The sequence below is a fragment of the Podarcis erhardii genome, assembly GCF_964252035.2.
Source record: "Podarcis erhardii genome assembly, chromosome: 2".
Lineage (NCBI taxonomy): Eukaryota > Metazoa > Chordata > Lepidosauria > Squamata > Lacertidae > Podarcis > Podarcis erhardii.
In genome coordinates this window covers 123173463-123201198 of record NC_138498.1, presented here as the reverse complement: position 1 = coordinate 123201198, position 27736 = coordinate 123173463, and the positions used below count along the sequence as shown (strand labels likewise).

Below are 27736 nucleotides of genomic sequence, written 5' to 3'. Positions count from 1 at the left end.
GATTCAGTAAAGCACGGATGTGGAGCCTCAGGCCAAAGGGCCTCCAAGCCTCCCCATTTGAACCCTTCCTGAATGCTTCCCTCAGCTGAAATGTGTCCTGATGCTCTGATAATGCTCCCTGCTTGCCTTGCTGGATAGAGGATAACACCTGAGGAAGAGCTAGGCTACTTTGCATAGGTAAGATGTGCAATTATTGTTCCGCCCACTTTTGCATCTGACACTGACATGTGGCCCCCTGAAGGTTATGCAGAAGAGGATGTGGCTCCCTGGTCTCAAAACACTTGCCAACCCTAAACTTATTGAAATCCAGAGTTGGAAGGGGCCATGAGGAATCTTGCAGGGGGCCAAACCCACAACCCTGAAATTAAGAGCCTCATGCTTTGCCAAAACTAGGGTTGCCGTTTTTCAAAATGAACACCCGGACAAAACAGTTGCTGGGGGCTGGCAAAGTTGTTGAGCTATTTTTGCAGGGGTGGGGTTGACGTTTTTGAGCTTTTTAAGGAAATTCAACAAAAAAATCAGCACTTCCGACATGGGTTGCCATGAACGGGAAATCAGGGGTGTATGGCACCCCCTAGAAGTAGTTTAATGAACTCACAATTGTTCTGAGATGATTCCATGGTGTTTGTTCAAACACAAACACATTCACATATATCGTAAAATAATATATTGGTCCCCAATTTTATGAAAGTGCTTTGTCCGTTAATGGCCACGTCGACACCAGGGAGACACTTCTGTGAGATCCCATAAACATGTTTTTCTTCTGCTCTGCACCTGCGCCACGAGTGCCACTGGAATGTTGCCAAGGTGATGCTTCTTTCCCTTATAATTATTCTTAATTCTTACCAAAGCTCCAGGGATTCAGCCAGTGATTGCCTGTGAAAGCAATCAACTAAGCATTAGGCATAATGGCAAGGTGAGCTAATTTCTTGCACTGTTATCTGAAAAGTTTTGTGCATAAAATATCCCCAGGGGTACGGAGAGCCTGTCTTGTCCATTCCCTGGTGCCCTGATTGAGCATGATGTTGTTTGAGCATCTGAGATTCACCCTCTGAAGGGTCTATTATGACATACACCTTTTCATTTACTTTCAGAAGTGCTGTTAACTCTGAGCAGCTTTGCTTTTCTTAACACCAACTTAGCACCTGGGCTCCAGCCTTGTAACATTTTCATGCAGCTTTTCAGCTTCTCCTTGGATGAACAATTTTCTCTGTTTTCAGCATCAACTGTTGTGATTCCATCCCCAGATCTTGCTCCCCTTTCTTTAATAGACACTTATCAATCCCCTTTCTGACCCCCCCCCCCCCGAAACCTTAAATATATTTTTACACAAGCAATATTTTTATTCTGGCTTTAAATGTCTGTCCCGGCTCCTCCTACAGGCCCAACTTCCAGGCATTATGACACTGTAGTCAGCTTCCTCGGAGAGCCAGTGTGGTGTATTGGTTAAGAGCGGTGGACTCGTAATCTGGTGAACGGGGTTCGCGTCTCCACTCCTCCACATGCAGCTGCTGGGTGACCTTGGGCCAGTCACACTTCTCTGAAGTCTCTCAGCCCCACTCAGATCACTGAGTGTTTGTTGTTGGATAGGAAGGGAAAGGAGAATGTTAGCCGCTTTGAGACTCCTTTGGGTAGTGATAAAGCGGGATATCAAATCCAAATCCATACAATATTTGTTCCAAAATGACTTAAACAGTTTCAGCTGGTGAGAAAAATAAAGTATACTTTTGTGATTTTTTTTAAATTAAGTTTTCCAAAAGTTCACCCACACATTTCAATACATAATAAAATATTCCCAACTTCCCACCCCCTTTTCCATAGTGCTTGTTTCTCTCCCTGTGCTGTATCCTCTCTTCTGTCTCTTAAACCTTAACAAAACTACTATAATCTTCAATCCCTTCTGTTGCTTGTGGTTCAAATCCTGCTCACGTGTTCACCATATAACATTTCCTTAAATAATCCGAAAATGGTTTCCATTCTTCCACAAAACCTTTGTCAATAGAAAAGTATACACCATACATCACAAACAAAAAATTGACCAGTACCCTCCCTCCTTTCCACAGGAAGTCCTGACCCTTCTTAGGGTCACTCTCCTTTAGGCTTGCCCAGTCTGGAGGTAGCATTATTATCAATTTATGATGGGGTGGAAGGTTCGCAGGCTAGGAAGGACTTGCTCACAAATTTATTGACAGTTGCACAAATTATGATAGCTAGGAAGTGGAAGGGGCGAGCGGAATATAAAATGGAATGGTATAAAGAGGTGTGGGATATATCTATTAATGATAAATTAATGTGTGCCATTAAAGTAAGACAGGGAATATGCAGGAGGAATAATTTTGAGAAGATATGGAGGGTGTGTGTAACCACCACCCCCAAGTTGCTGGGCATTGCCATTCAAATGGTGTGCATGCATGTGGTCTGTTATGCGTGTCAGGGCTGGCGTGCCCCTGCCCCCCCGCTTCCCCCTCTCTCTGCACCTCCCTCCCCCCTTTTCCTTTTTCCTATTTGTCCTGAATGTTTGAGCTGAGGGAGTTGGACCTGTGGGGATCCCTTCCAACTCTTATGATTCTAGGATTCTATGCTTTGCGTGAACCCCATGACCATCGCTTTAGCACCAAGCCATGGCGCTCAGGCAGGTCTGCAAGAAGTGATGCAAACCACCCCTATAAATAAAAATTCCACCTCTCATTTTTTTTCTTCCCTACCCAGACCCTCCTCCCATTGCACCCACCTGATCGTGAATGGAGACAACCCCGCTCCTTTGCGTCAATGCACACACTGCAATATGATTTTTTTGAGAAAGACTGTGTGTGTGGCGGGGCGGGGGAGCAGAAAGGGGGAGAGAAGTGTCTATTTCCAGGCCTCTCTAGGCATCTGGCCTCCCTTTCTTTAACCCTTGAGAGGGACTTATGCCCAAAACCAATGCCCCCAAACAGTCTCCCTCCACAGGTGGCAGACTCTCCTTCCTTGCAGAGGTTGGATGGCCATCTGTCAGGGATGCTTTAGCTGAGATTCCTGCATTGCGGGGGGAGGGGCTGGACTGGATGACCCTCAGGGGTCCGTCCCGATTCTATGTGCAGAGAGGGAAAAGACGGGTGTGCTGGTGTTAATTGCGTTTATTCCGTTTTCTGTGCTGCGTTTTTCTTCCTTTCCTTCAAATTTTTCATCTGAAGAAAATTATTAATAAACCAAGTTATGACGAAAAATCAAGAGACTAAAGAAATATGATTACAACAGGCTGAAAACAGCATAGAGTTGGTCCCGGTCATATCATGACCTAACCTGGGGAGAAAACAGCAAAGACCTGATGAAGAGAGCACAGCAGAGGTTATATTTTCTGAGAATCCTCTGGAAAAATAATCTCTCAAAGGACCTGTTGATGGCATTTTACCATTGTACTGTTGAGAGTGTTATTAACTTATGGTCGGTATGTGTGGTTTGGGAGCTGCACGGTCAGGGGAAAAACAATGCTATCCAGGGTTAGCAATCTATGCTTCCAGGTGCCATAAGAAAGCTGCAGAGATAGTGCAGGCTAGTGCGCAACCCGGAAATGATCTGGAAGAAGGTACAGGGTTATAAAGAAAGAGAAAGAGTTTGGATTTGATATCCCGCCTTTCACTCCCCTTCAGGAGTCTCAAAGCGGCTAACATTCTCCTTTCCCTTCCTCCCCCACAACAAACATTCTGTGATGTGAGTGGGGCTGAGAGACTTCGGAGAAGTGTGACTAGGCCAAGGTCACCCAGCAGCTGCATGTGGAGGAGCGGAGACGCGAACCCGGGTCACTAGATTATGAGACTACCGCTCTTAACCACTACACCACACTGGCTCTCTGGCACACAAAGACTAGGACTAGCCGCCTGAGAAACAGTTTCTATTCAAATTAGATTTTGGTTTTAAATGCAGTGTAAGGCACAGTGGAAGGGACACGGGTGGCGCTGTGGATTAAATCACAGAGCCTAGGACTTGCTGATCAGAAGGTTGGCGGTTCGAATCCCCGCAACAGGGTAAGCTCCTGTTGCTCAGTCCCTGCTCCTGCCAACTTAGAAGTTCAAAAGCACATCAGGACTGGAAAAGGTTGTGGACCACTGGGCTGAACTTCACTGCATGTAATGCTTTGAAGGAAAATGTAATGAAAATGATATATAGATGGTACATGACCCCAGTTAAACTTGCCAAGATATACCATTTGTCTGATAATAAATGTTGGAAATGTAAAGAAAATGAAGGAACATTCTTTCACCTCTGGTGGACTTGCCCTAGGGTGAAGGACTTCTGGGAAATGATATATAATGAGCTGAAAAAGGTATTTAAGTATACCTTCACCAAGAAACCAGAGGCCTTCCTTTTGGGCATTGTCGGCCAGAAGGTGTTAAAGAAGGACCGAACATTTTTCATGTATGCAACAACGGCAGCAAGGATACTCATCGCTAAGAATTGGAAAACTCAAGAACTACCCACACTGGAAGAGTGGCAGATGCAACTGATGGACTATATGGAACTAGCTGAGATGACTGGCAGAATCCGAGACCTGGGAGAGGAGAGGGTTGTAGAAGATTGGAAGAAATTCAAGATTTATTTTAAAAAACACTGTAATTTGGTTGAATCTTAAGAAAGGATGCTAGATCATAAATAATTGTGCACCACTAAATTAGAAAGAAGATGATAAGTAAATTTGAGAAAAAATTAGAAACCTTTTGGAGAATTTATAGATTATATTTAAATGAATTTGACACAAGAGTGCAAACAAGATGATAAATTGCTGGCAAGAATTGACAATGATGCAAATGGGAGCGGGAGGCGTGAGGGAGTCCAAAGATGTTATGAAAAGATGTTATGATATTTGTTATACTGTTCTTTATTTTTGCATTTATGTTTAAAAACCCAAATAAAATATTTTAAAAAAAGAAGTTCAAAAGCACATCAAAGTGCAAGTAGATAAATAGGTACCGCTCCGGCGGGAAGGTAAACAGCATTTCCGTGCGCTGCTCTGGTTCACCTGAAGCGGCTTAGTCATGCTGGCCACATGACCCGGAAGCTGTACGCCGGCTCCCTCAGCCAGTAAAGCGAGACGAGTCCCGCAACCCCAGAGTCGGCCACGACTGGACCTAATGGTCAGGGGTCCCTTTACCTTTTTAAGGTACAGTGGTACCTCGGGTTAAGTACTTAATTCGTTCTGGAGGTCTGTTCTTAACATGAAACTGTTCTTAACCTGAAGCACCACTTTAGCTAATGGAGCCTCCTGCTGCTGCCGCACCGCCAGAGCACGATTTCTGTTCTCATCCTGAAGCAAAGTTCTTAACCCGAGGTACTATTTCTGGGTTAGCGGAGTCTGTAACCTGAAGCGTATGTAACCTGAGGTACTACTGTAGTCTCTATGGGAGTATGTTGTATTTAATTATGGGGTATCAGAATTTTTAGGGGGCTAATCAGGCTGGGATAACAGCCTTGTTGGTTTCTGAATGTCTGATGTTTTGTTTTGTTTTTTTCCAATTTCGTTGTTCTGTATGGGACAATGATAAATAAAATTATCGTTATCAGCCGGAAAATCTCGAAATGTAAAGAGAAAGATTTTTTTTTTATCATATGTGGTGGTCTTGTAGTAGCGTAAGGTTTACTGGGAAATATACAATGACGTCATCCGGCACCCCAGGCCCAAAGGCCATTACTCGGGTTCAAACGCTCTCGGCCACGAAGCCCTCCCGGCCCTAACCCACCTCACAGGGTTGTCGCCAGGAAGAGATGGGGATCCCACTACGTTATGGGCCGTTCTGAGCTCCTCGGAGGAAGAGCCGGATGAAAATAAACTGATTCACAACGTACCGTTTCCCCGGCTCGCTTTCTTCTGAGGGAAAGGGGCAGCCCCGTTACCTCAGCTGCGCTTCCCCCACCCTCAAGACGAACTTACTCAGCCCCGTCCTTCCCACCTCTGTGTGGCGTTCAGCCGCCGCCTATTTGCCATCTGCTTCTTCGGCTTCTCAAACCGCTCGAGACTACCGCCGCCCGCCAAACCGTCTCCTCAGCTTTGAACCAGCCAATCCGCTGCCGCCTTCTCGTGCGCCAAAGCCAATCACCGCCCTAGCGGTGCCACGCGCCGGGTTGGCGGCTGCGCAGAGCGCGAACCGCGATAGTCCACAGAAGCCCCCCTAGCGCTCCTCGTCTCCTGTTCCGATCGCGCATGCGTCAGTTGTGCGCGATTAGCAGCAGCAGCAGGAGAGGCGAGGTTTCCGTGTGACGGAAGCGGTCAAAGAAAAAACAACTTCCGGGTCTGAACGAAGCTTACATCCGGGTTTTGCCCTTTCTTTCAATTCCCGTCTGTTCCAGGCGGGCTGGGAGTTTTGCAGAACTTAGTTGTGAATTGACGGGAAACAGCAGGCGCTGTTAGACTTCAGATTTTGCTCATGAGCTCTCCTTAATTTGCGATGCACCCAGATCTGTTTCCTCCTCTACACAGCGAAGAATGCAACCTTATTATCGGTCTGCTCAAGGAGTGATGATGATGATAATTATTTTATTTATTTATTTATTTATTTATTTATTTATTTATTTATTTATTTATTTATTTATTTCCCAGCCACTCTGGGCAGCTCCCAACCGAATATTAAAAGCAACACAGCGCCAGACATTAAAAACTTCCCTAAAAGCTTTCAGTTGTCTTTTAAAAGTAAAATAGTTGTTTATTGCCTTGACATTTATTGCCACAAAGCGCACTCCATCATGAGATATTTTGGTCGTTGCAATGATTTTGACAGAGAAATGAGGCGCTGGCGATGCTTAAAGAAAGAGTATCAAGAAAGCAGAGCCAGGAACCAAGCACACGCAGAAGAGACGAAAAATGAGAGCTTTAGAACCATAGATGGAGCTGAGGACTGGGCAACATACAGATGGCCAGAGCAATATGTTGTCTCGTGTCTTCTGGGTACCTAAATAAAGAAAACTTTAAATCCAATAAAAATGGCAATGATGTTGGCAAAAAAAGAAAGAAAAGGAAATTATATACAGTGGTACCTTGAGATGCAAACGGGATGCGTTCCGGAGCAAACATAACTAGCGACGGCAGGTTTGCGCACACGCACATAGTTTTTTGCCGCTTCTGCGCATGACGTCATTTTGAGCATCTGCACATGCGCAAGCGGCAAAACCCAGAAGCAACGCACTCCATTACTTCCGAGTTGCCGCGGAGCGCAACTCGAACACGCTCAACATGAAGCATATTCAACCTGAGGTATGACTGTATAATGAAATGAAAAGTATGTTTAAAATAACGTTGGTAAAAAACCCCCACAAAAACCAGAAACGTTTCTTCTGGAATTTATAGGGATAGAACTACCTAAAATGTAATTTATTCACGTATGTGACAACAGCGGCAAGAATGTTACTAGCCCAAAAATGAAAAGAAGAAGAAGTCCCAGCAAAGGAAGCATGGATACAAAAACTTATGGAATATGCAGAAATGACGAAACTTACCAGAAGAATAAGAAATCAAGATAACAACCTTTTTATAAAAGAATGGAAATGGTTTATTGGATATTTACAGATAAATTGTAAACAGATAAAAACATTAGCAGGATTGTAATAACCTGCAGTTTCATAAGAGTATATATTTAAAGCAGACAATTAAATGAGCAAATTAAATGAATTTGGATAGGCAGAAGATATAAAACATGAATTTCAGGGACTGCAGGAAGAGGGGGAAGGAAGTCAAGTTTTAAAATGTCAAAATGAATATAAAATCAGTGAAATGTATATATCTGAAAAATATAAATAAAATTGATGATGATGATGATGATGATGATGATGAAAATAATATCATCCCACTCTTGCATTTCCAAATCAAGGAATTTGGAAACCTTCCAGGGAAGAGGTCATCTCAGGGTTAAAACAATAGATTCCAGGTGGTATGAGAGAGAGAGAGAGAGAGAGAGAGAGAGAGAGAGAGAGAGAGAGAGAACACCCTCTTCCCAAAAGTACATGGAGTTCAGCACTAACACCCACCCACCCCACAAACACACACACCTTTTCTGGAGGAAGAGGAAACCTATACAAGGGTTTGCCAAGTGGCCTCAGTGGCTGGGAGTGCCTTTGGCCAGCTTTACATAGCAGGGCTGAGGGGGTGAAGAAAGCTTTTAGGTGGGGTGGGAGTTATGTGCTTTAAATGTGCGTCAAATGCACTTCGATGCCTAGTGTGGGTCTGCAACAGAGCCAGCAACAATTTGCTTAACTTGAAAGAGAGTAAGAGAGTAAAAACATCTTTGCTGCGCTCTTTTTGGCACCTCCTAAAAAGGTGTTTGCAAGTTTATACAAGCGTGTTTCATTTTTTAGCTACCTCTTGAATATTTTGATTGTCTGGTTGTAACTATTTTTTTATCCATAATTCTAATGCTTCCTTTTATATTTTTGTAGAGCACTTGCGATCAAAACTCCCAATTTTTAAAGGTGAACAGGTCAAATCGGTAATGATACACTGGGCAACAGATTTGGGACATAACATCCAGGCGGCAGATTGGGAAAGGTTATGGAAAACAGACCTGAAATTCACGTCCTGTTGTAATTTGAAAGAGAATTATATGAAAATGATGTACCAGTGGTATTTGACTCCTACTAAGCTGGTGGGTGGGGCCGTGGGTTAAACCACAGAGCCTAAGGCTTGCCGATCAGAAGGTCGGCGGTTCGAATCCCCACGACAGGGTGAGCTCCCGTTGCTCGGTCCCGGCTCCTGCCAACCTAGCAGTTTGAAAGCACGTCAAAGTGTTGTAGATAAATAGGTACTGCTCCAGCGAGAAGGTAAAAGGCATTTCCGTGCGCTGCTCTGGTTCGCCAGAAGCGGCTTAGTCATGCTGGGCACATGACCCGGAAGCTGTACGCTGGCTCTCCGGCCAATAAAGCGAGATGAGCACCGCAACCCCAGAGTCGGCCACAACTGGACCTAACGGTCAGGGGTCCCTTTACCTTTAAGCTGGCAAAAATGTACAGGACAAGTACAAATACCTGCTGGAAATGTAAAGAAAAAAAGTTACTTTTTATCGTATGTGGTGGACCTTTAAGGTGGTAAAACCTTTCTGGGAGATGATATACAATGAAATGGAAAAAAATGTTTAAAATAACTTTTGTTAAAAAACCAGAAGCCTTTTATTAGGAATTACAGGTACCGACATCTCAAAGGACCAGAAAAAGACTTTTTATGTAAGCAACTACAGCCGCCCGGATACTACTAGCCCAGAGATGAAAAGACGACAAAGTTCTTACTAAAGAAGAATGGCAAACCAAGCTGTGCAAAAAGGGCAAAGTTGACTGTAAAACTCAGGAACCAAGAAGACAGAAACTTTACAAAATCATGGGAAAAAAGTTATTTAAGAGACCACTGTTAAGCAGATGGAAATACAGTAGTACCTCGGGTTAAATACTTAATTGTTCCGGAGGTCCATTCTTAAGCTGAAACTGTCCTTAACCTGAAGCACCACTTTAGCTAATGGGGCCTCCTGCTGATGCCGCGCTGCTGGAGCACGATTTCTGTTCTCATCCTGAAGCAAAGTTCTTAACCCGAGATACTATTTCTGGGTTAGTGGAGTCTGTAACCTGAAGCATCTATAACCTGAAGCGTATGTAACCCGGGTACCACTGTACTGGCAGGATTTTCACTTGCACTATAAAAATCACCATGAAAAATATGGATTGATATAATAGTTTTGGAAGACGATGCAGTTTTAAATGCTTAAAATGGGACTCCATGGAGGGGGTGGGAAGTCCTGAGAGTCAGAGGAATCTCTGCATATAGGTATGTATTTGAATTTTTTGATAATTTTGTATTGTAAAATCAAATAAAAATGATTTCAATCTTTTAAATAAAAAATCTCCCAATTTTATTTGTATCTTGATAAATTTTAGACCAACTTGTACGGTAATTAACATTTGATTTTAATGGTATTGTCAAATTACCAATATTTTAAATTGATTAACACTGGCTTGGCCTTGTCCACAGAATGGAAGATGGCAGGACCCCCAAGATCGTGCTCTACAGTGGACATGCCCAAGGATTAAGGCTTTCTGGGAAATGATATATAATGAAATGAAAAATGTATTTAAATATACCTTCTTGAAGAAACCAGAGGCCTTCCTCCTGGGTATGGTTAGGCATGTGGTGTTAAAGAAGGACAGAACATTTTTTATGTATGCTACAACAGCAGCAAGGATACTTATTGCAAAGTATTGGAAGACACCAGATCTACCCACCCTGGAAGAATGGCAGATGAAGATGACAGACTACATGGGACTGGCAGAGATGACTGGCAGAATCCGAGACCAGGAGAAAGAGACAGTGGAAGAAGATTGGAAGAAATTTAAAGACTATCTTAATAAACACTATAAAATTAATGAAGGCTAGAATGACATGGGTTTAAAAACTAGGTGGTTTACAGGGGTGTTGATTAAGGGAAAAAGAACAGAAGTATCAAAAACTATGGGAAATAAGGGAATGGATTTGCTGATTAGATAAATGAAATTAGAATACAGAAGGGGGAGGTACGAGGAGGTCGGGGAAATTAGGTTTAAGAAAATAAGGTTTGAAATTATACTTGTTTTTTGTTTTTTGTTTGTGTATATTTTTATTGTTGTCTGTGTTTATATGTTTTTATTGGAAACTTTAATAAATATCATTTAAAAAAAAAAAGTGCTCTACAGGGGAGCTGGCTTCAGGCACCAGGCCCGTTGGCAGACCAACTCTGCATTAACCAAAATGTCTGCAAATGTGACATGAAGGCAGGCAAAATCAGCCCCGCGACATTGGAATCCCTTGTAGACGACCGCAGTGCCTGGAGACAGGCAGTCAAGTTGTGCATCCGTAGCAGTTACCAGAAGAGGAACATGGCCGGGAGGAGCACAGAGAGAAGAAAAGCCCTTCCGCATCTGCAGCAGCACAACCGGACGCCTTCCTCTGCCCTGGCTGCAACAAAACATGTCTCTCCCATGTTGGTCTCCATAGCCACTGCAGGCGCTGCAACCTTCCAACAGCTTGACCTCAACCCCAAAGGCGCACTCCTACATTGTCTCCCAAAACAGATGGATGACAACCAACATTTTTTAAACTAGTATTTTATACTGATTTATGTAAATGGCTTAGCAGTCTCTGGTGATTAAGCGGTATATAAAGCTGGTTTTAATAAAATAATAATAAATACCTGAAGGAGCGTCTCCACCCCCATTGTCCAACCCAGACACTGAGGTCCAGCGCCGAGGGCCTTCTGGAGGTTCCCTCACTGCAAGAAGCAAAGTTACAGGGAACCAGGCAGAGGGCCTTCTCGATAGTGGCACCCACCCTGTGGAACGCCCTCCCATCAGATGTCAAAGAAATAAACAACTATATGACATTTAGAAGACATCTGAAGGCAGCCCTGTTTAGGGAAGTTTTAATTGAATGTTGTTTTAATGTATTTATCTTTTGCTGGAAGCCGCCCAGTGTGGCTGGGGAAACCCAGTCAGGTGGGCAGGGTAGAAATAATATATTATTATTATTATTATTACCTCTCCTTTTTTCTGGCCCAAATCCAACACATAATTAGGGCTCCACTGACTTGGGGGTGCAAAGCAGAGCCGGCAAGGAGTATGAGCCCTAGGGGCCAGATAGAGACACTCTGTGCAGCAGTTCTCAACCTGTGGGTCCCCAGATGTTGTTGGACTACAACTCCCATCATCCCTAGCTAGCAAGGTCAGAGCTCATGGATGATGGGAGTTGTAGTCCAACAACATCTGGGGACCCACAGGTTGAGAACCACTGACCCAGTGGATCGCATTCAGCCCCCAGGCTTGTGATTCCCCACCCCTGACAGACGTACGTAGTGAGCCTCACTCTATTATAGGTTGCAGGCAGAAAAGTCCATCCCTTTGCTAGTCGATTTCTGTAGCGTATTCCAGTATTGGCTTTGCTGCTATGCGTTAAATTGGGGGCTTCCAGGACAGCATTCACACTGCCGTGAGCCCCTTCTTCGTCTCTACTCACCCTTAGCCAGCAACACCAGAATCTGGGAACTGGAACCTCAACGTACAGTGGTACCTCGGGTTAAGAACTTAATTCGTTCTCAACCTGAAACTGTTCTTAACCTGAAGTACCACTTTAGCTAATGGGGCCTCCTGCTGCCGCTGCGCGATTTCTGTTCTCATCCTGAAGCAAAGTTCTTACCCCAAGGTACTATTTCTGGGTTAGCAGAGTCTGTAAACTGAAGTGTCTGTAACCTGAGGTACCACTGTTTCTACACCGGGATAATTCTAGGATCATTTTACTCCACCATTCCAGTTACAAAAAGCACGACAACTCTCAGTTAGCGAAATGTGTCTTAATATGCATCGCTCCAAGAAGGAACTACAGTTCAACGGACAGGAGTTGTTTTTGCGTCAAATGTGTATATTTTAATAGGAAAAATAGGCACAAAGGAAGCAGGCTGACTAGTCAGCTTTCGCAAGTGATGACAGGACTCAGTAAGGCACATGAGAGATTTACACATCGGAAGCCGAAGAACAGGGCGCCAACTCTTTGCTCGTGAAGGGAGCCTGGTCCATCAGCCTCAGGTACGATCTGCGTTAAAAGTTTGTTTCCTCACAGAGTATGTATACCGTACATTATATGTTCTGCTCTAGCTGAAGCTCTTTCTACACTCCCAAACATTTATTGGGGCAGAGGAGAAAGTGTGTTTGTGTGTGTGTCTCTCATGCAAATTATTCTGACTCTTATTTTAGCAATACTGTTCTTGTTTAATCACGGGAGTTATCGGCTGGTTTTCCTGTGCCAGTTCTCTGATGGGACATAAAATCGACACCCCGTCTGATGCCATTTCGACGCTCCAAGAGATGACGGGCCTTTCTTCTCCCCTGTGAATCCTCTGGTGTCGGTTCAGTTCCGCTTTTCTGAAGAAGCACTTTCCGCAATCCAAGCACTGGTAGGGTCTCTCCCCGGTGTGGACTCTCTGGTGAGAGGTGAGGGTCGCCCTCTGCCTGAAGTTCTGCCCACACTCCATACATTTGTACGGCTTCTCTCCCGTGTGGATTCTTTGGTGTCTGATAAGGTTCTGCTTGTCGCAAAAGCTCTTCCCACAGTCCGAGCAGTTGTAAGGTTTCTCTCCCGTGTGGATCCGCTGGTGGGAGGTAAGATTCACCTTGTGGCTGAAGTTCTTCCCGCACTCCAAGCACTTATACGGCTTCTCCCCAGTGTGGGTTCTTTTGTGGCTGTTGAGGTGAGACCTGTCGTAAAATCTCTTGCCGCACTCGGAGCAGCTGTAGGGCTTGTCTCCCGTGTGGATTCTCTGATGCAACCTAAGGAGAGTGCTCTGGCTGAAGTTCTTTCCACACTCCATGCATTTGTAAGGCTTCTCTTCCGTGTGAACTTTCCAGTGGCCGTTAACGTCTGATTTGTGACTGGCGTTTTTCACAAGCGCAGGGCAGGCATTCCTTCTTGTTCCTCTTGATTTTTCTGGCTGAACCACGATTTCACGGAAGTTTTCATCCTGGGAAGTGGCTGGTTCATCCAGCCACTTCTCCATCTGGTTTTCCTCCTGTTCTGTCGGTCCCTCGGGATTTCTGAAGTTCTCTTCCATTTCTTGAAGCTTGCTTCTCTCACAGGGTCTGTTGTTGTTGTTGTTCTTACTGGGCCATCCGCCCCCTGTTGGAACAGAAAGAGAGTCAAGAAAAGAGGCGAGAAGGAACCTTTGAGTCCAACCCAGTGGTGTGGCAAATTAATACATGTGTGGTTCTACTTCCTTGGCCCTGCCAAAGACTTCGGGAGAACCGCTAGGTTGGAAAAAAGATGAGGAAGACTGGACAGCAATGTGGACAAAATCCCCATTCAAAGTGGTTTCTGCTTCCATAAGGGAAATGGCAATCAAAATCTTACAAGTGTTTTCCTGCTGGAATCCTTTGGAATGCAACTGTTACAATAATGGCCACCAACTTGGTTGGCTTGAAAGGAGAATTAAGACAAATTTATTGAGAGTAGGGCTACTGACGACTACTAGCCTCAAGGGCTATGTTGTAAACCTTCCTGTGGTCTCTCTTTTTTTTTGGACAAAGTAATAATCCTAAATAAATAAGAATAAAAATGTGCACCCCACCACTGAGACCATTCCATAGTAACTATCCAACCTCCCAAAATTTCAACACCTCTTGCGATGGTTTGACCCCTTTCTGTTTTAACAGTACAAATTCTACACACACCCTCCATATCTCCTCAAAATTATTTCTCCTGCATATTCTCTGTCTTACCTTAATGGCACACATTAATTTATCATTAATAGATATATCCCATACCTCTTTATACCATTCTTCCATTTTATATTCCGCTTGCCCCTTCCACTTCCTAGCTATCATAATTTGTGCAACTGACAATAAACTTGTGAGCAAGTCCTTGATAGCCTGTATAACTGCCATCCCAATTGTAAATTGATAATAATGCTATCTCTGGTCTTTCGGTCAGCTTTAACCCAGTGATTTCTGTTATCTCCTTAAACACCCTTGCCTAAAAGAATTGTTCATATTTACACCCCACCACATGTGAACATAATTCCCTGTTTCCTGGCATCCCCTCCAACATAACTCCAAATATTCCTTGTTTATTTGATTTGATCTAACTGGTGTTAAATACCATCTCCAAATTGGTCTCTTGATGAAGGACTGTATATAATTTAATAATTTGTGGCAATAATAATAATAATAATAGCCTGAGTAGCACGAGTTAGAAACAAAAGATGGGTAAAATTGATGGTAATTGCAGCCAGACAGGTTATAGTGAGTAACTGGGAAAATGCAGAAGAGCTAGGGTTGAACCAATGGAGAGAAAAATTGAAAAATATTATAATCTTAGAATATCTAACTGTGAAGATACATAAAATGAAAGGGTTTAAGGTCAGTGAGAAGGACGAGGATTGGTTTGAGAAGATATTGAATTATCTGGGTAGGTTTGAACAATCTGGGGCAATTAAAATTTTAAAAATTAAAGAAACCTTGTGGAGGGAGGAGTGTTAAGATATATAGAATTGTACATATGGTTGATTATGTATACCCAATGTATCAGCCTCCTGGGGGTCTTCACTGTTTGTTTTCACTGTTTGTGTTTTGGCTGTTGGTAAAAAACTAAAAAATACAAAAAATAAAATAAAATAATATGCTCTGCCTACACAGTCGGAGGCAGCAATGCTTCTGAATAAGGTAAAAGACCCCTGGGCGGTTAAGTCCAGTCAAAGGCGACCATGGGATGAAGCGCTCATCTCACTTTCAGGCCAAGGGAGCCGGCGTTTGTCCACAGACTGTTTTCCGGGTCATGTGGTCAGCATGACTTAACCGCTACCGGTGCACGGAGGACTGTGCCAGAGCCGTTTACCTTCCCACCATAGCGATACCTATTTATCTACTTGCACTGGCATGCTTTTGAACTGCTAGGCTGGCAGAAGTTAGGACAGAGCAACAGGAGCTCACCCCGTCATGGGGATTCGAACCGCCGACCTTCCAATCAGCAAGCCCAAGAGGCTTGGTGGTTTAGAGCACAGTGCCACCCACGTCCCTAGGCTTCTGAATACTAGTTGCTGGAAATGACAGGAGCGTAAGCTTCTCCTCAAATCTTGCTTGTGAGTTTCCTACAGACATGTGCTTGGCCACTGCAAGAATAGGACGCTGGACTAGATGGGCCATTGGCCTGATCCATGACAGCTCTCCTTATGTTCTGGAACCCATGGGTGGCCCGTCACTAACATCTCAGCACAAGGAATGAAAACCCCAACCTAAAAGCCACCTACTCATTGAGAACATTCAGCTCTGACTGAGGACCACCAAATACAGATTTTTCCTACTTGTGAAGACACTCCAAAATCCTGACAGGCCAGAAGATAATGGAGCAGGTCCAAAGATGCTCAATAGCAGCCCCCTGCCACCCTCTGGCATGGCCACAGACCTCCCCGGTGAAATCTTCACTTGCAATAGAGAGCAAGAGTCCTTTCTGTTGGGGATAACTCACAGAAATTTCTAGGTGTAAAAAAAGACTATTTATATATGCCACTACAGTGGCCCATGTTTCGTTGGCCCAAAAATGGAAAACGAGCAAAGTCCTAACTAAAGAAGAATGGCAAATTGATGGACTATGTGCAGCTTGCAGATTTAACATATAGAATAATAGAACAAGAACATACGTTTAAAAAAGATTGGAAAATGTTTACTGGATATATGGGGGAAATTGTGTACACTTCCAAATGCTGGCAGCATTAAGATAAATTCAACAGTGTAGACAAGCTTTGATGGAAGTAATAATGAAATACTAAAATGGAATGTAAAATATGCAAGGATTTATGGTATGTAAATTGAACCACAGAAAGAGAAGGGAAGTCATTGATCTGAGGTTGTTTAAAAGAATATTCTAAAATGTAAAATAGAAAAACTTTATAAAAATTATATATACATATATATATATATAAGAAGTGAGAGCTGGACCATAAAGAAGGCTGAAGAATTGATGTTTTTGAATTATGGTGTTGGAGGAAATTCTTGAGAGTCCCATGGACTGCAAGAAGAACAAACCTATCCATTCTTAAGGAAATCAGCCCTGAGTGTTCACTGGAAGGACAGATCCTGAAGCTGAGGCTCCAAGACTTTGGCCACCTCATGAGAAGAGAAGACTCCCTGGAAAAGACCCTAATGTTGGGAAAGATGAAGGGCACAAGGAGAAGGGGACGACAGAGGGCGAGATGGTTGGACAGTGTTCTCGAAGCTACCAGCATGAGTTTGACCAAACTGCAGGAGGCAGTGGAATACAGGAGTGCCTGGCGTTCTCTGGTCCAGGGGGGCACGAAGAGTCGGACACGACTAAATGACTAAACAACAAATATTTAAGAGAAGGAATTCATATTAACAACCCAGAGCAAAAACTTACCTAGCGAGGCTAGATTCCCAAAGTCCTCCACCAAGACTTCCCTGGGCAGGGCGTTTTGGCCTGGGTCCAGCAGTGCCCATTCTTCCTCTTCTTCCTTGGTGAAAGGAACAGGGACCTCTTCAAAGGACACAGGAACCTTGTGGAGGAAGAAAAATTCCCTATTAACATGCAAGCCCAAGAAGTGTGTGAAACTTTTTACTCCTCCAGTGCATTGCCCACATTGATTGAAAATACAGTGGACCCACTGATTACGAATTTAATTCGTTTCGGGGGTCCATGCGCACCCCGAAAAATCCGTAACCAGAGGCGCTGCTTCTGAGCGCATGAACGGCGCAATAGAGCGCTTCTGTGCATGGGCGAGCTGCAAAACTCGGAAGAATACACTTCTGGGTTTGCCGCTTTTGCAACCCAAAGATTACGTATCCAGAGCGGTACATAACCCAAGGGTCCACTGTACCATACAGTGGATGCTCGGGTTGCGAACATGATCCTTGCGGGAGGCACGTTCGCAACCTGCAGCATTCGCAACCCGCAGCACCTCGTCTGCGCACGCACAGGTCACGATTCAGGGCTTATGCGCATGTGCAAAGAGCGATTTAGTGTTTCTGTGCATGCGCGAGTGCTGAAACCCGGAAGTAACCCGTTCCGGTACTTCCGGGTATTGGCACGTCAGTAACCAGAAAATGCGCAAGCAGAAGTGTCTGTAACCAGAGGTATGACTGTATAAGACTAGGTCCTTTTTTAAAAAAAAAGCATCTGAAAAACTGGGGGGCATCTTATACACAGATAGTGCAAAGTGGGGATGTGGGACTGGCTGCTGCCACGAGCCGGAGATTGTCAGCAGCTATAGGGCATGTTATTGTTGGCTGCGGCAAGGGCTCGTGTTGATTTGCGGTAGTGCTGGCGATTGGTTGCTTCTGCCGGCATGGGCATAGGTGTATTTATCGATGCAGTGTTGAGCAATTTTCCCAAAGAAAAAAGCTCAACAACTCTGGACAACTTTCTTCCCAAAAAAGCTCAACAACTCTGAATTTGGAGTTCCCCAAAAATAGGGGGTGTCTTATATACGGGTGTGTGTAATACACGGAAAAATATGGTAGCTCTGCCATGGCAGAGGGTTTGAATTGCTTTGAATTTTATTGCCCATTTATTTTATCGTGTTACTATCTTCCCTGGCGGGCTGTGCAAACCACTACACTAAATAATGCTTTTTATAGGGCGGGGGCGCACTGGGGGTGCGATTATAGAAATAAAATGTGTATGGTGGCGGGGGCGACAAGTTTGGGAACCACAATAAAAATTGTTGAAATGAAAATAAAACAATTTTATAGGGAGGGAAGGGAGGGAGAGGGAGGTGTTGGTGAGTGAAGAGATTAGTGGGAGTGGAAATGTTTAGTTTTTAATGTTTGATGTTTTATCGTGTTTTAAACATTCCGTTGGGAGCTGCCCAGAGTGGCTGGGGAAACCAAGCCAGATTGGCGGGGTATAAATAATAAATTATGATGGTGATGACGATGATGTCTGGCAATGCCAGATTAAACCCTTTGAAGGCCCCTGGCAGTAAAAATCTTGCTCCCCCCCCAAATGATGTAGGTTTCTGAGTCAAAGGAGTCGTGGGACCCATAGGCCGGTGCCAACTCTGCCTATTTGGTAATCCGGCGCTGGGCATTACTGAGGTTTGTGCATGATAGTAGTAGTAGTAACAACAACAACAACAACAACAACAACAACAATTTATTTATTTATATCCCGCCCTTCCCAGCCAAAGCCAGGCTCAGAGCAGCTAACAACAGTAAAAATAGCACAGTTTACATAAAATCATTGAAATACATTCTAAAATCAATTCATTCTAAAATCAATTCAGGATCAAATTAATGACAACCGTTGGGCTAGAGTGCTATGAGGATTACAAAAGGAGGGGGTCAGACTGTGCCTTGGCCAAAGGCCTGGTGGAACAGCTCTGTCTTGCAGGCCCTGTGGAAAGATATCAAATCCCGCAGGGCCCTGGTCTCTTGTGACAGAGAGTTCCGCCAGATCGGGGCCACAGCCGAAAAAGCCCTGGCTCCTGTTGAGGCCAGCCTAACCTCCCTGTGGGGGATGTTTTTATTTGAAGACCATAAGGTCCTCCATGGGACATACCAGGAGAGGCGGTCCCGTTTACGAGGATCCTAGGCCGTATAGGGCTTTAAAGGTTTGGAAAGGGGAAATCAGGAGGGCTGGCGAGCGAAGCAAGCATTTTCAACTCTGCGATCTAGATGAAATACTCACCTGTTCCTCCTCCTGCTTCTTCCCCTCCACCTGGCTCAGAAGGAAACCTTCTGCCAGGGCCACCGCCTGGGAGCTGGTCTCCGCTCCGCACTCCCTGACCCAGTTCTCCATCTCCGGGGGGAGGACAGCCAGGAACTGCTCCAGGATCACCAAGTCAAGCATCTGGGCCTTGGTGTGCCTTTCCGGCTTCAGCCACTGGCGGCAAAGGTCGTGGAGCTGGCTGCAGACCTCGCGGGGGCCCTCAGCCTCCTGGTAGCAGAAATGCTTGAATCGCTGGTATGGTCCCTTTGAGCGGATTGTGTCCCCGGCCAGGATCTCCTGCACGCTTCCTACCCAGAATTCCCCGCTGCCCCTGGCCTCCAAGGCGTGAGGGTCTCTTCCTGCCCCCTTCCCAGATTGGTCGCCTGCTTGGCTCTGCACGCTAAACTTTTCTTCGTGCTCAAGCGGAGCCCCGTACGACTCCAAAGGACTTCCTTGCTCCAGCTTCACTTTCATTCTTGCTCCTTCTCTGGCTCACAAGGTCAACGAGTTTCCTGGCAATTCAACTGATGCCTCTCTCTCTCTGAAGGAAAGGAAAAAGAAAAGAGAGACCCAAGAGCCACAGGGCGCGGACATGTATTTTAATCTGTTTTTAGTTTCTCGTTTAATTCTTTTCGAAAGCTTTACAAAAGTTTGTTTTTAACCGCTTTTAGTTTTATTGTTATTGGTATTTATTATTACTTATTGATAATTTCACTGGTTTATTCTTTTTTTTTTTTTACGATACGATAATCTTTATTGTCATTGTCCCATACAGAATGAAATTGAAAAATCTACACAAGACATTCAAAACCCAAGAAGCCTGCTATCCCAGCTATCCCAACCTGGTTAGCCCCTAAAAACGTTTTTTCCTTTCAATCGAGCAATGTGTAAATATTAGGAAATAAACATATAAATGTTGCTTCCGCTGGTTTTTTATATTGTATTTTTATGTTGTGAACCGCCCTGAGATTTACGGATGGAGGGCGCTATAAAAATTTAATCAGTATTAATAATAAAAACAAATGTGTGAGACCGGTGGGTGCAAATAAAGTTTTCTGCTTGCTGTTCTCTCTGCCAAGGCTTTGCAAGCAGGAGTCTTTAGATCCTACGCCCACTTCCAGAGTGACATGATGGGATGTACCATGTTCATTGCCTCTCCGCCTATAAAGGTAAAAGTAAAGGGACCCCTGACCATTAGGTCCAGTCGTGGCCGACTCTGGGGTTGCGGCGCTCATCTCGCTTCATTGGCCGAGGGAGCCAGCGTACAGCTTCCGGGTCATGTGGCCAGCATAACTAAGCCGCTTCTGGCGAACCAGAGCAGCACACGGAAATGCCGTTTACCTTCCCGCCGGAGCGGTACCTATTTATCTACTTGCACTTTGATGTGCTTTCGAACTGCTAGGTTCGCAGGAGCAGGGACCGAGCAACAGGAGCTCACCCCGTCGCGGGGATTCGAACCGCCAACCTTCTGATCGGCAAGTCCTAGGCTCTGTGGTTGAACCCACAACAGCCCAGGAAAAACCTCTCCTCCAACTGGCTTCTTCCAGCTCTGCTAAATGGCACCCATTCAATGGGACGCTTCGGCGAGTGATCCTAAGGAGGGGCTTTTCTGCATACAAACCACTTGCTCTGCCAACTGAGCTATGGATGCCATCCTCACTCCCGGCACAGAAAACTGAAGACTGGCTCACACATGCAAAGCTGGAATCTCTAAGCAGAACCCCTTTACCAGACATTGACCTCCAGATATCTCCTGGTCCTCTTTCATCCCACCCGCCATCAACCTCCCTCCATCCCCTGCCCCTGTGACAGAGGAGGGCAGCAGGGCAGGGAAAGACCCCACAGCCTCCCCACTCAACTGTTGCTCTGGTCTCACAGATGAGAGTCTGCCGGATCGCTCCGCACCGGTGCTCAGAGATCCCGACCACAAAAGGCTTCTGCTTCCGTCACAGCAACTAGCACCCTCTGCAGCCGAGGCTTCCCTGGTGAGCCTGTAAGAACAAGGAGGACGTTGTTCATGAGAGCAGCTTCCCCAGGTGCTGGATCACACCTGATATCCATCTAAGCCTGTATCCTGCAACCAGAAGCATGCAAGCAGTCCAGCTGCAAGGATCTTCTGGCTCCAACTGGTATGCCAACTGAGACCCTACCTGCCCACGGACTGTCTCGCCAGAGTGATGCATGCTCTAGTTATCCCCACTTGGAATACTGCAATGCGCTCTATGTGGGGATCACCGCAGATGGTGACAGCAGTCACGAAATTAAAAGACGCCTGCTTTTGGGGAGAAAAGCAATGACAAACCTAGACTGCATCTTAAAAAGAAGACATCACCTTGCTGACAAAGCTCCGTATAGTTAAAACTATGGTTTTCCCAGTCGTGATGCATGGAAGTGAGAGCTGGAACATAAAGATCGCCGAAGAATTGATGCTTATGAATTATGGTGCTGGAGGAGACTCTTGAGAGTCCCATGGACTGCAAGAAGATCAAACCTATCCATTCTGAAGGAAATCAGCCCTGAGTGCTCACTGGAAGGACAGATCCTGAAGTTGAGGCTCCAATACTTTGGCCACTTCATGAGAAGAGAAGACTCCCTGGAAAAGACCCTGATGTTGGGAAAGATGGAGGGCACAAGGAGAAGGGGACGACAGAGGACGAGATGGTTGGACAGTGTTCTCGAAACTACCAGCATGAGTGTGACCAAACTGCGGGAGGCAGTGGAAGACAGGAGTGCCTGGCGTGCTCTGGTCCAGGGGGTCACAAAGAGTCGGACACGACTAAACGACAACAACCTTTGAAACTACAATTAATCCAGAATGTGGCAACTAGACTGGTGACTGGGACTGGCCGCTGAGAGCATATAACACCAGTCCTGAAAGACCTACTTTGGCTCCCAGGACGTTTCTGAGCACAAATCAAAGTGTTGGTGCTGACCTTGAAAGCCCTAAACGGCCTCGGTCCAGTATACCTGAAGGTGTGTCTCCACCCCCATCACTCAACCCCAGACACTGAGCTTTTTTGCTGGTTCTCTCACAGCGAGAAGTGAAGTTACAGGGAACCAGGGACAGGGCCTTCTTGGTGGTGGTGCCCTCTGTGTGGAAAGCCCTCCCACCAGATGACAAGGAAATAAAGAACAACACAATTTTTAGAAGACATCTGAAAGCAGCCCTGTACAGAGAGGTTTTTAACGTTTGGTTTTTTTTATGCTTTTATATTTGTCGGAAGTTGCTCAGAGTGGCTGGGGAAACCGAGCCAGATATTATATTATTATTATTATTATTATTATTATTATTATTATTATTATTATGCAGCAAAAGAAAAATGGGTGCTCTGGAGCTGTTTTGGGTGTACGGATGGTGAAAATGACGGTTTTATTTTATTGAGGGAATGGCAGTTGGGGGCGCCCTGGTTCTGTACTGGGAGATGAAACAGCAAGGAAAAGGTGGTCTAATGAGACAGACATGGGAGAGAGCCAACAAGATGGAGCGCTGAGGGGAGAGCGAACCAATCAGGAAGCAGGGTCCCAAAGGCCCGAGCCTCTTCTGTGGTCTGAAGAGAAGAGCCCCATCTGGTGCCCCATTTGGTCTAATGAGACAGGCACAAGAGACAGCCAATGGGATGAAGCACTGAGAGGAGAGCGAGCCAATCAGGAAGCGGCGTCTGGTTCTGCCTGAACTAAGCCAGACCCATGATTGACTAAACTGGGTTGACGTTTCCTAGGCGCAACAAAACACACAATGCATATTTCATCAACGATTTATGTGAAGAATCCTGGCAGTTTTTAAGCAGAGGTTGAACAGCCATCTGTCATGGGTGCTTCAGCTGAGATTCCTGCATCGCAGGGGGCTGGACTAGATGACCCCTGGGTCCCTTCCACCTCTACGGTTCTAGGGTTTTTATAATATATCAGGAGAATCCTGAGGCAGCTGGCTCTGCCCAAACAGAGGCTCACCCAGCCCAAGCACCCTGTTCGCACAGTGGCAAAAGCTGTGTAACCATTATGGGATGCCCCACAAACCATCAGCACTCTCCCCTATTCAGAGTCCCAGAAACTGGGTTTTTCCGGAGGCACAAGTTACAGCAACAGCCAAGGCGACATTTTTCCACCTTCGCCGCATCAAGCAGTTGGTCCCTTACCTTTCCCGCCCCGACCTGGCTACAGTGATCCATGCGATGGTCACCTCCAGGCTTGACTACTGTAATTCGCTCTACGCGGGGCTGCCCTTGAAGCTGTCCCAGAAACTCCAGCGAGTGCAGAATGCTGCAGCGAGGCTCCTCACGGGGTCTCTGCCATGGGAGCATATTCACCCAGTGCTTTTTCAGCTGCACTGGCTCCCGGTGGAGTACAGGGTCAGATTTAAGGTGCTGGTTTTGACCTTTAAAGCCCTTCACGGCCTAGGACCCTCGTACCTACGGGACCGCCTCTCCCGGTATGCCCCATGGAGAGCCTCAAGGTCCATAAACAGCAACACCCTAGGGGTCCCGGGCCCTAAGGAAGTTAGATTAGCCCTAACCAGAGCCAGTGCCTTTTCAACTCTGGCTCCAGCCTGGTGGAACGCTCTGCCTCATGAGACCAGGGCCCTGCAGGATCTGATTTCTTTCCGCAGGGCCTGTAAGGCAGAGTTGTTCCGCCTGGCCTTTGGCTTGGAGCCAATTTGATTCCCTCCCCCTCTTTCTTTTTTCTTTTTCTTTTCCTTTCTCCTCCTGTGATGAGGCTGCATTTTAATATTTTAATGTTTCAATATGTTGATGTTGTATTTTAATTTTGTTTTTAAGTTGTATCCATTCAACTTATTTTTATTATTGCTTGTTAGCCGCCCTGAGCCTGGCCTTGGCTGGGGAGGGCGGAGTATAAATAAAAATTATTATTATTATCCTGCCTGTTATAGAAGAGGGAGAACATTCAAGGCTTTCCGAGTTGCCACAAAAAACTCTATGAATTCAGTACTTTGCAACCGGTGTGTTGCTGGCTGCTCCACTGTCAGAGCTAATATGTCTCTGAATAACACCAGTTTATTTTTATTTAATTTTTAAAAAATGCCAACCACTATAAATTAAAAAAATAAATAAATGTGGTTTACATTCCTGAGACTCACTGTGAGAACTGGATTTTGGACTACGATCACCCCAACTTTGGCCCGATCCATCAGCCAATGGCCATGAAAAATGGGAGGCGTATCTCATAGCACTTTGAAACGCCACAGCTTGGCGACAAAGCATGGGCTTTGCATGCATTAGGTCCCAGGGTTCAAGCCCTGGGCAGCATCTCCAGTTGGGGTGGGGTGAACCTTTACTTGAAATTCCAGAAAGCCGCAGCCTACCAGTCCATGAAAGCACTACTGATCTAGATCATGGCTAGGCAAACTAAGGCCTGGGGGCCGGATCCAGCCCAATCGCCTTCTCAATCCAGCCCACAGACGGTCCAGGAATCAGTGCATTTTTACAGGAGTAGAATGTGCGCTTTTATTTAAAATGCATCCCTGGGTTATTTGTGGGGCATAGGAATTTGTTCATTTTTTTTGTTTTTCTAAATATAGTCCCCCCCCATAAGGTCTGAGGGACAGTGGACCGGCCCCCTGCTGAAAAAGTTTGCTGACCCCTGAGCTAGATGGTCCAGCAGGTCTGACGCTGGCAGTTAAAGCATCCCAACTCCCCCCACCCTGATAAGTGGCAAGGGGACGTTATTCATCGGTCTAATTGCTATTATTATGAATGATAAAGAATAACATTGCATCGTGACGCAGAGCACGGTTGCAATCGTGGGGGGCTGGACTTGATGACCGCTGTCGTCATTTTCCAACTCCAATAATGCACATTGCAACAATACTATTAAGAATAATGCACGTTGCAACAATACTATTAACAATGCAGAGCGTAATTTAACGAAGCAGAGGCTTATATAATGCAGACTGCTGTAGTAGTAATAAATAATAATAATAATAATAATAATAATAATAATAATAATAATAATGCAACGCAGGCGCTTTGGCAGTGACACCCCCACCCCTTTCCTGCCCCACACGGCCTCCTTTGCGTTCCCCAGATCCCGTGGGGGGGGGCAAGACGTGGCCCACCTCGCCCCCCATCTATCCGCAGCAGCTGAGGTTCCCCCCCCCCGAAGATGCACCGACAATTTCTGGTTTGAATCCCGGTTGGGGGGGGTGGTCTCTCCAAACCCACAAAAATTGTGACACCCCCCCCCCCGCGGAGTCAAGAGATTGCATCAGACAAGAGGGAAGAGCGGGATCCAATGAAGAGGGTGGACCTTTTCTTTCCCGGCCTGGGATGGTTTATGATCATGATTATTATGGGAGAGGGGGAGGGGTGGGAGATCAAAGGGATTCTCCTGCGCCGCAATTGCAACCGTGTTGCGCGATTGCGCCACAAAAGGTCCAGCGACCACCTCCCCTCCCTCTCCCCCCCCCCACTTCCCCCCCCCGGACCTTCCCCGACCCCAAAAGCGCCACCGATCCTCCTCCGGCCCACCCCCTCCCCCACCCGCACGTCCCCCAGTTCCCCCCAGTTCTCCCATTTCACTCACCAGACCCCTCCCAACTTTCCCAAAAAGGGGGAGGAAGTGACCTTCCCGTCTCCGCTTCCTCCTCCTCCTCTTCTTCCTCCTCGGTGCCTGTCTAGGAAAGCGCAGGCGATTCCCCCCCCCCCATTAACCCATTTTCTTCGCTCTCTCGCCCAAAGGAAGCAAACAAAAGAGGTTTTGCAAACCTCGCGGTTAGAATTGCAAACAGAATTGCAATTATTGCAAAAAAAATAATAATTGCTAATCTCTCTCTCTATATATATATTTATATCCCCATTTTTGCAATCGTTGCAATTCCGTTTGCAATCCTAACTGAGAAAATCCCACTTTGCTAGATGAAGCAAACAAAGAGGTTTTGCAAACCTCGCAGTTACAATTGCAAACAGAATTGCAATTACTGCAAAAAAAAAATTTAAAAATTGCTAATCTCTCTCTCTCTCTCTATATATATATATATATTTATATCCCCATTTTTTGCAATCATTGCAATTCCCTTTGCAATCCTAACTGAGAAAATCCCACTTTGCTAGATGCAGAGAAGCCCAGCAGAGGCGTGAGGAAAAAGCAAGCCCGCTGCCTGCAAAAAAATAGAAATAAAATAAAAATCCCTTTGCTTTTTTGTTGCTGTTTCTGTTTATGTTTTCCCAAGGGGAGCGTGCAAAGCTTACACCCCTTTTCCTTCCTCCCCCCCTTTTTGTTTTTTGTAGAGAGTAACCCAACACAGGGTTAAGGAGAAAGAGAGAGCCGGACGCCTAGAGAGGCCATGAAGCATCCACTTCCTGCCCCCCCCCCAGCTAGAGCCTCCCTTCTTCTATCTCCCCCACCACAACCAAAAAAATAAAAAAAAATCTGCAAGGGAGCTGGTGAGTGCATTTTGGGTCCAGTATGCAAGGAGAAAAGACCAGGCGCTGAAAGGAAGAGGGGAGGCGCATGCTGGGAGGGAAAGGGGGGGGTCGGGTCTCGTTTGCACCCCCCTCCACTTTCCCCCAAATTGAGGGTGGCCTTTTTGGCTGCAAACCTACACCGTGCAGCCCCTTTCCTTCCTCCTCTGCTATGAAGGTTCCCAGTTTGCATTTCCACCTGTTGCAGGAATTTATGTAAAGATTGAGGGGGGGTTGCCCCTCCAGCAGATATAATAATAATAATAAATAATAATAATAATAATAATAATAATAATAATAATAATAATAATTTATGCCCCACTCTGGGCAGCTTCCAACAGAATTTTCCAACATTAAAAGCTTTCCTAAACATATCATACACACACACACACACACTACCAAATACACACATTTTGGCTACCAAAATCATCGCAATCACTTTGGCAAATGTCCCCACAAAACACTTCATCCCAGTTTTTCCTATCTCCATTCAAAGGGCCTCTGCTGCACGTTACCAAATATAACAATTCGCTGATAAATGTATCTACTACTGGCTCACTGGGAAAACTCTTTAGAAAGTCATATAAAATCGCTCCAGTATGGAATTGTACCATTCCAACATTGTTCTGTTTAGGAAAGGGATGACTTACGAAAGGGGGAGTCTGGGGTGTCGGCAGCCATAATCCCTGAAACCTGGGATCAAATACACAGCAGCCTCTTGCACTGGCATCCTGGCAAATGGGTGCCAGGCAGGCATTTATCCCATGGACAATGGCAAACCGTTCAGGAATGGATTAGGCCAGGGGTCAGCAATATTTTTCAGCCGTGGGCCAGTCCACCGTCCCTCAGACCATGTGGTGGGCTGGAGTATATTTGCGGGGTGGGGTGGGGTGGTGGAATGACCAAATTCCTATGCCCCACAAATAACCCAGAGATGCATTTTAAATAAAATCACACATTCTACTCATGTAAAAACACCAGGCAGGCCCCACAAGGCTTTTCTAAGCTCTGGAGGGGATCAGACACGCACAGCCAAACTGATCAGGATTTAAAGCCCTCTCGATCAGCTGATAGGTGAGGGTGAACTCTGGTTGCTTTGGTTGTGTGAACAGCCTATGTAGAACCATCATCAACA

At 45.6% G+C, this 27736-nt stretch overlaps 2 protein-coding genes across 2 annotated transcripts in view; one reads left to right on the top strand and one right to left on the bottom strand.

The window, feature by feature from the left end:
• LOC309337000 (vomeronasal type-2 receptor 26-like) overlaps nt 1-27736 on the top strand; it is a 202872-nt gene that overhangs the window by 21375 nt on the left and 153761 nt on the right. The gene's annotated exons all lie outside the window — the stretch shown is intronic.
• Nucleotides 12371-25829, bottom strand: LOC309336863 (uncharacterized protein). Its single transcript, XM_081853304.1, has 5 exons — nt 25724-25829; nt 21043-21174; nt 19163-19722; nt 16895-17030; nt 12371-13642 (listed from the first exon to the last, which is right to left on the bottom strand). Exons 3-5 carry the CDS (start codon nt 19655-19657, stop codon nt 12720-12722), a joined length of 1554 nt encoding a protein of 517 aa, XP_081709430.1. The 5' UTR covers nt 19658-19722; nt 21043-21174; nt 25724-25829; the 3' UTR covers nt 12371-12719.

What these genes read in the sequence shown, in the direction of transcription:
- LOC309336863 (XM_081853304.1), bottom strand. Translation starts at nt 19,657, where the DNA reads ATGAAAGTGAAGCTGGAGCAAGGAAGTCCTTTGGAGTCGTACGGGGCT. An exon ending in AGAAGCAGGAGGAGGAACAG is followed by an intron (nt 17,031 to 19,162) that starts GTGAGTATTTCA and finishes TTCCTCCACAAG; the next exon opens with GTTCCTGTGTCCTTTGAAGA. An exon ending in TGGGAATCTAGCCTCGCTAG is followed by an intron (nt 13,643 to 16,894) that starts GTAAGTTTTTGC and finishes CTGTTCCAACAG; the next exon opens with GGGGCGGATGGCCCAGTAAG.